Source organism: Lupinus angustifolius, chromosome LG11, assembly GCF_001865875.1.
Source record: "Lupinus angustifolius cultivar Tanjil chromosome LG11, LupAngTanjil_v1.0, whole genome shotgun sequence".
Classification (NCBI taxonomy): domain Eukaryota; kingdom Viridiplantae; phylum Streptophyta; class Magnoliopsida; order Fabales; family Fabaceae; genus Lupinus; species Lupinus angustifolius.
In genome coordinates this window covers 34,466,419-34,475,545 of record NC_032019.1, presented here as the reverse complement: position 1 = coordinate 34,475,545, position 9,127 = coordinate 34,466,419, and the positions used below count along the sequence as shown (strand labels likewise).

Genomic DNA, 9,127 nt, shown 5'->3' with positions numbered 1-9,127 from the left:
CTCCTCCTCACATATTTTTCTTCCTACTTTTTATATATTATATATTTTATATGCTAATAATAATTTAATATTAATTAGTGATTGGTTCATGTCGCTACCCCACTAAAATTGAGTGTTTACAACATCTATGTTTTGTTATGTTAAAAAGTAATAGTCATTGAACATTAGATGAAATTGAAATCATTTTTCATATTCAAATTATTTCTTTACATTAATCTATCTATACAGTTTAATGTTTACCATTAATCTAAGAATAATTGTACTTTTTCACCTCATCAAAGTTTTTTTGACATTTTTCGCACTGAATTTTAATATTACAGTTCAGATTCTTTGAATTTTAATTGCCACATGTCAATTTCTCCTTACATTTTTTTCTTCATGTCACATGTCACCTCCTCCTCACATTTTTTCCTTCCTACTTTTTATATATTTTATATGTTAATAATAATTTAATACTAATTGTAGAAAATTCAAATTAAAAATTATCAATTTATTTTTCTTATGTGCTTAAACATGCAAATACACAAGTAAGATATATATTATTAATAATATGAATGTATTAGTAATATGTGCGTTTTAACTATGCGAATACATGGTAACATGTGTTTTCTTAGTAATGCGAATGTACGGGTAACATGTGTGTTTTTAGCCATGTGAATGCACCGGTCACTTGTATTTAATTACTATCATTATATTATTTAATTAAAAGATAACAATGGTATATATATTCATGAAAAATATATGTATTTTAATTAGTAATATAGCAAATCAATTATTAGACTCTTTTTATTATTTTGATTAAATTTATCAGAAAAAATATCTGTCATATCCTAACTTAGTGTGTTTTTAATTTATGAGTTATTTTCATACAATGATTATTAGCTAAAACATAATCAAATAAATAACATTTAATTATACAATATTTGAATGCTAAAAATATATTCAAATATTTATACACAATGAACATTAATCTAAAATAAAACATAAGCATTTAAGAGATATGCTAAAAAATCTTTATGACTTTATATGATACTTATAAACGTAATCACAAAAAATATGATGCAAAAATAACTCCTTATATTTATAATTTTATATAGAGAATATAGAGGTGAGATATTATCCAATACAATTTGAATTTTATTTATAAAGTTATTTAAGAATCAAATATTTTCTATAATCACACTTTCAACAAATAAATGCTTATACAAACGCATTTATAATTGTTAATATTTTACATATACACTCAAAAATCAATGTTAATATTGCACCTATGTGAATGGGAAATATAATGTTTCAATACATGATTTATTGATATTATAAAATATATGTATATTATATTTGTATTATACATAAACAAAGAAGACACTCGTACAAGTGCACGGGTACATTGCTAGTTAGTTATGCAAAGTATGCTCATACATGCAGAGAAGTGATATAAGAATAGTAAGTTTGGATAAAAACAAAAGTGTGAAAAAATCTATCTACTTAGGATATGTGACATGGAACTTCTCTCAGGAGAGGTGAATATAATTACCCACAACTCATTTCATGAGAGATGCGTGTAATTTTTTAAATAAGAAGAGTATTTAGTGTAATTTTTTAAATGGGAAGGGTATTAAGTGTAATTAAGCTAAAATTTAAGGAATTAACAATGTAACTTACTTAAAAAATTATATAAATTATTTGTTTTTTATTTTGATCATTCATTTGAACCAGCAATATGAATATGGGGATATAAAGCTCTCGATAGATACTTTTTTATAAATTTGCGTTCTCACATGCTCAAACTTGAGAGATTTGCTTAGGTTAGAATTAATTTGTTCCAACTAATTTACATGATAAGTGGTATCTAGTAACAATTGATGTATTAAAATTTAAAATATTTGCCATATTAGGATTGAATCTAAGAATATAAGCCACGTTTAACAAACTTTCATTTCAATCATGCCTATTTCCGTATAACATTAAATAACACAATTCAATTATAAAAAATACAAGAATTGCAATTCACCGGATACGGAAAAAAAATCATTCGTCCAATTTAAAAGTTATTTTATCTATTTCATATATTTTGATGATTTAACATTTTTAATTTTTTATGTTATTCCAAACAAATTAATATTTTACAAATCAATACACATTTATATTTTACTTTCCAATTATATTTTTATTTATTATTCTCTCTTTTCACTTTCTTTTAATACATTTTCCAATTTGCGTTTAATGATGCTACTTTTATAAAATTATATTAAACTTTTAAATCATTTATTAACTTTTTAAATTATGTGTTTAACCTTAAATATCAAATATTTTTAAAATATATAATTATGAGCAATATATTACACATTATTCATAACCTTATTTTATTATTATTGATTATTTTTTGTGTCTAATTGACTTTGTTTGATATGATTTAGTATTTTAGACTTTATTAGACTATTATTCTTAAAATGAGTTAATTTGAGATTATTTAGCATAAGTAAATCTATTATTATTTTCAGATCATATTTTGCACCAAAGATATTTTGAGCATTACAAAAGCGGAAAAGTTAAAATTTTATTTTATTTTAGGAACTTTTATTTTTAATATCATTTTAGGTTTTGGGCCCATTGTTTAGGGCCCATTTTCGGTTTAGGCAAATTTAAAGGAGGGAATCCGAGTTCCCATTCCATTACCACACTTTACATGTCCATTTCATTTTTCCCTCTTTTTAGCTCTGCTAGGGTTTTCCTATCTTCCAATTTTGGTTGGCTTCTATTTCCATGAAAGACTAAACTTTCAGACTAAATTCTTTTTGGAATGTATCACAATTCTTGAGGTTTTGTTCTTTATGTATTTTTGGTTTCTTTTATATTGATTTCTTCTATCATATTTCTGAATGTGGTTTTCTTAATCCCATTATTTAGAAATAGGTTTTGTGAGTTAATCTTCACTTAGTTGATTTACTCTTTAGTGCATAACACTTAGTTTGTGTGAATTTGTTAATGTTTCATGTTTATGCTAATTTCGCTTAATCAGAGGCTTAGGTTATGGAACTGTTGATGTTCTTCCGCCTCATATTTAACATTGTCGTTCAAAATAACGTTGTTGAATGGTCGTTGTTAATTACGATATCCAACATAGTGATTCTCAACAAATTAGGAAGTTAATGGTTAGAATCTAAGATTAATATTTTAAAAGCAATGATTGAGTTTTGAACAACAGAATCAAAGAGATTTAGTTGTTTTACTACACTGTTTATTTATTGTTTATGAAATTATTTTATATTCATATCATTCAACAACAAAATCCCCTATGTGTGTGATAGTGTGAGTATAAAGTGTTTGACCATTTGTCTGAAAGATAATCCTTGAAAAACAACCTAAGAGCCACTTCCTAGTACTAAAATTTAACTTAATTACGTAGACTCAATACAACTTCATCTCATAAAGGAATCATTGAAATCACACTCACTTTCCCACATGGTATCAAATATAATAAATGAATATGTTATCAATGATTTATGTAGGTGTAAAAATGAATATTTTATTTAATTTCATAAAAATTCAGAGTTAGCATTATTTACTCTAATTATTTTTGCGAAAAGGCAATTTTAAAAAGAAGTAGAGGCAACATTAGTTACGCAAAATATGCTCACACCTATATATAAGTGAGAAGTGATATAACAATAATCCATGTGGATAAAATTAAAAGTGTAAAAAGTCTACCTACTAGGAATATTTGATATATTACATAGAATCAGTAACTCACTGATTGAACCAGTAACTTATAGACTCAGTATCCTGACCGAGTCATTAATCGGTCCGAGTTTAATAATACTCGATAGAACTATCAACCATTGACACCTATCTCTGCAGAGGTGTCATCGTATCCGACATCACCTTAACTTGTGTCGAACACTTAATTGTAAGGGTCTAATTTAAAATTAATTTTTCAATTACACCGACACTTAGCTGATACATTTCTGGCAGTTAGTCAATATGTCTATAACACTTAACAGACACGTTTATGACACCTAGTGATACCATAAATTGACACTCAAACATGTATCAATTTTTTATTTTATTTTTTGGTTACTATAAAATTAAAGGTAAAAAGTTTGGATAAATACGTTACTAAAATGTGGAATATAATATCAGATGATTTTAGATCACTTAATTTTGAAGTTTTAAACTTGATAAACTTGAACTAGTTATTATCTTTTTCAATAATGATTGTCTAGAAAGGTTTAAGCATATGAGAAATAAAAAACAACTCATATAGTGGCGACTCGGTTTTTGGCAATGTGACTTTTCGGAGTAACTATTACATTTTTTTGTAATTAAAACGTAAAAAACTTTATTTATATTTAATTTAGGATAAAATGGTCTTTGACTTGTAGATTTATAATCAGGGATCGGTTATAGACCATCGCCATCTTGTCTATCCATACTAAGATGATACCCTCACTCATTATAAGAATTATTTCGTACTGTTGATTTATTTAAATACTTTATTTATTAAAATCAAAATGTTTAAAAATGTGTTGATCGGTTTAACTTTAGAAATTATTTAAATTAATTGGAGGGGAATTAATAGTCAATATTGGTCTTTAACCATCTTTTTCACTTCGATAAATAGCAGACGCAATATAAGTGAACACAATCTTTTTTGACTCATAGTGGAAAGCAAGATACGACATAAACTGTAACCTCATTATTGAATTCTAAAAAATGTAATTGAAACATTTTTATTTTTTTTACTAAAGAAATTAGAAATTCTAAAGAATTAATAGCATAAGAAAACGCATTAAACATTAACTCTTAGGAGTAGTAGGAAAGAAAATAAGAAGAGGAAATTTCTAAAGATTTGATTTTTTTATCATAATGACTTATACAACCAAATCAAATTATATCAAATTTATTTGATTTGATCTATTTTGTCTATTTTTGTAATGCAACCCTTAATTTATTTTTTTATAAATTTTGATGAAATAAAATCTCTTAAGATTCAAATTTTTATCACATTAATTTAATTTATTATATATTTTCGTTTTTATGAAAACATTTTGTCAAAAATTATTTTTGAAGATATATTTTTGGTCCAGATAAAATTGGATATTCATGCACATGTTGTTTTGTCATCTTTTATTAATGAGATAAATGTTTATATTGTTAAGCAATGTATTTTAATGTTATTTTAGGACCATCATATGGAATATTGACTCGATTAAACCTTATTATAAAAAGATGCTAGATAAGAGGAAGAAAAACATTCTAAACCTTATTAGAAGAATGAATAAGGTATACAAAATTGTGCAAACTATATGGAGATTTAGCCCATGAATCATATTATGAAGTAATGAGAGAAGATAAGTAAGCAGGAGTTGAGAGAAGAGACGAGTATTACTGAAAATAAATTTGGTTTTATGTCAGAGTGGCCAACCATAGAGACTATATACTTACTACACTGATTGATAGAGAGATAGTGAAGGGACCGAAAGGACTCATACATGATTTCAGATTCGAGGGATCAAGACTGATGTGAAAACACAAGATAAGATCTTAGAAGATTTCTCTATTTCTATAAGACTACACCAAAAGTCGACATTCAGATTAATTTAATAGTAACTAAAGTGAAACAATTATATAGTTGTTATGTCTATTGATAGAGAAATAGCAAAAGGATCAAAGAAATTTACTCATTATTTACATTTTTATTTAGAGAATGAAATTGATAAAGAGCCTAGAGATGTATTGTGGAAAGCTGTAGATAATAAAATAGATCTAATTTCCTAAATTTTAGCAATATATGATATGTATGTTGGATCAAAGCCAATGTGGAAACACAAAATTAGGTCTCAAAATATTTCTTTATTTTTATAGGATTATACATATGGATGGTTAATATTAATATTAATAATAACTAAAGTGAAACAGTTAATTGAGTTCCAATTATACCTCCTTTGATTGTTCAAATTATTGGTATACTTTTCGTCATGTTTTCCTTTCTGGGATCTTATGGGGCTTTTCCCAAAGAGTCTCAAGTTTAAGATTGATTATTTGTATCTCACAACACATGAAACAATGCAGGATAAGATATAATTGGAGAATAAAAATATAAAAATAATAATATATGTCTAAGTAATATATCACTCTAATCTCCTGAATGCTTGTACATGCATATGAGGAGACATGTGAATATATGAAGCTAAAAAACAAAACAAAAAAGTTATTTTCCTAATCTATTTAACTACCTAGTGTAGTTTAAGGTGCACAATAGAAAGAGGGTAAAAAAAGGATATTTTCATGTTAAAATAAGTATTGATTAAGGAAGAAATAAAAAGTAATTTTTTTTACCAAAAATATGCACACAGCCTTTTTTAATATATATATTGAATCAAATATTTCTCAATACCAATTTAATTCATTGGCCAGTACCTTAAAAGACACTAGTTAACATTCCAAAAAAAGTAAATAAAAATAAATAGGAAAAGAGAGATATATAATCTATAGCAACAACAATATGAATATTTTCTACATCAAAATTGCATATCTCATGCTATCATTTACCATAAGATGATTAATCTCAGAAATCTGTGCAAATTCATTAGTAACCCAAACCCCATCATCATCATGATCATGCCCATTAACATGAGGGTGAGAAACACATGAAAGTGCTGAAATTGGAGCTTGAAGAATAGTACAAACAAGTGAAAAACCATTCCACACATGTTGTCTTCTTCTTCTGTTACTCCCCACTTCAAACATGTTCTCATCTGCCACCCTAGAACTCTTCTTCATGTTCTGAATATTTCTTCTGAATTCAGCTACTAGATGCCACATCTTCAATTTTATGAAATTTGAAGAAATTGAACAAGAGAAAAATTAGTTAGCACTAAGTGTCTAGTCTTAACTCTTAAGCTTTTGAATCATGGTTGGAATATGGGGCTCTAAGCTTTTGAAAAAAAAAATTAAATATATAGGTTGGAAGGGTCATTACTCTTGATATAGAAGAAAGATCTGTTGTTCCAAATTTTGCCCTACATCAATAACAATCAAGCAAAAACATAAATAATAATAAGTGTTTAAATTTTTTAACTGATATGATATATTTTCATTGGTGCGAGATACGATTGTGAACAACAAATATCTATTCCTTTATATGAGGCTTTTGATAGTGGTGTTTCAATGGTGGTGTTGTTAGTGCTTGTGTTTATCACAAAAAGGTTCATTGGTACCATTTATTTTAAAGAACCAACCAACTATCACTAGCATCTTTTCATTGAAAAGTGGGGTCTATCAAGCTCATATAACAAACAAAGCTACATAATGTGGTAGAAAGCTAATCTTTTATTTTCCAAATTTTGGGTTTACTTTTGTTTGAACTAGGCTTCACTTATACCCATGCTGATTTTACTATTTGAGCAAACAAAAGGGTCAAATTTACAAGTATGCTTTTATTTTTCATTATGGGCACAAAGTGAAGGGCCCCAAAGACATGGATGGATGCTCAATGACAAAAAAGTTAGCTAAAGATCTATACACCAAAATAACAACAATAATAATAGAACTATCCTCTTAAATTCCCTACTTCAAATGTTCATTTTGTGCTAAAAATAAGTTGATTAGCTTCCAAATTTTGCAAACACATGCACCAATGTCGATTGCTCAGAACAAAAGAATTAAATTAAATAATAAAAAATATTTGACTAGGGACTAAATTATGAGTAAGATTCATCTCTATTAATAAAGATGGCAGTGCAATTTTTCCCTTTTGTTTTAAGCGTAAATTGATCTTCTCATGATAAATATAAGGATATAGGTGTAAGTACATATCACATTTTTTTTGTTTTTAATCTCATTCCCTTCTCCGATACTAGAGAGGAGTTTCATTCCCAAATTATTCAGTTGCAAAAAAATGATCATATAATTTGAATGAATAGCGAGTTCAGCGACAGAACTATGTAGCTATTTCTGAATGTGTAACAATTATTCGAGGGAAAAGTGTTGTGAAAAAATAAAGAAAGAGTTATACATAAGTTATATCCTTTTATTTATATTTATAGTGACAATATACTTCTACCTATAAAACTAAAAGCAAAAACATTATTCTTCTCTCCAATATTAGAGAAGATTCACACCCCCATGGAAAACGGTGGTCACTAATTTAGTTTCCATCTACGCGTAGCTATAGCTTATTGGGTAGCTAAGTTGGTCCGCATGACAGAACTATATATTCACTTTAGATATGTCCACGACTCAGTTACATTTTTAGTGGCTAATTGCTTTAGCCACGGAATGATAGTGATAATAGTGAACAATTTTTTTCATTTGTTAACCACATTTTTTTTCTTGCAGTGTGACTAAGTGAGGAAAATGTTTCTTGCGGTGCTACTAAATAAGGAAAATATTGAATGTTTATTTGATATTCTCAAAATATTAAATACATTTACCTTTTATTTTACTAAATTCTTTATTTAGTATTATGATGATTTCTAATGGATAATGACAAAACACTAAAAATAAAGGTGACAAAATCAGAATGTCTATGGTGACCGATCATTTTGGATGAGTAACCAAATATGAGAATCATTAATTACAGTCCTATGTTTGATCTTTATATAAACATTGCATGTGTATAGTAACATTTTTTCATAATGATGCTAAGTTTGGTTCCCCACAAATCTAGCCATTGTGGGAGAATCAATACCGATACCTATATATAACAATAATGGAGACCTATGTGGTTGCATGAATTAGTACCATTTCTCCATAATATTAAAGAATCCTCTTATGGTTGTCTAACTATATATTCCTTTCTTGAACAGGTAATGTCCGAGATACAGATAGATGATTATTAAAGTGAGCAGAACTCGACCATACTCGTTCAATCGATGTGACTTGTCCATGATCAATTCCAATATAGTCGGGTTTAGGGTCGAGTTCAAAGGTTATATTTGATTAATATTTAGGGTCGAGTAAGGGACAAGCATAACTCGATTTGTCTCATAGTTACTCATTCAGTATGTTTGTGTGTCTATTTAATTACGTTTAGAGTAATAATATCTCTTTGATCGAAAGTATCATTCATACTTTAATTTTTTCATCATATATACATGATTCACAATATATATATATATATATA

At 27.1% G+C, this 9,127-nt stretch overlaps 1 protein-coding gene across 1 annotated transcript; it reads right to left on the bottom strand.

The window, feature by feature from the left end:
- Nucleotides 6,474–6,990, bottom strand: LOC109360081. The gene has a single exon (XM_019604819.1). The coding sequence runs from the start codon at nucleotides 6,823–6,825 to the stop codon at nucleotides 6,517–6,519; it is 309 nt and encodes a 102-aa protein (XP_019460364.1). The 5' UTR covers nucleotides 6,826–6,990; the 3' UTR covers nucleotides 6,474–6,516.

Coding starts and splice junctions, on each gene's coding strand:
- LOC109360081 (XM_019604819.1), bottom strand. CDS start 6,825: ATGTGGCATCTAGTAGCTGAATTCAGAAGAAATATTCAGAACATGAAG.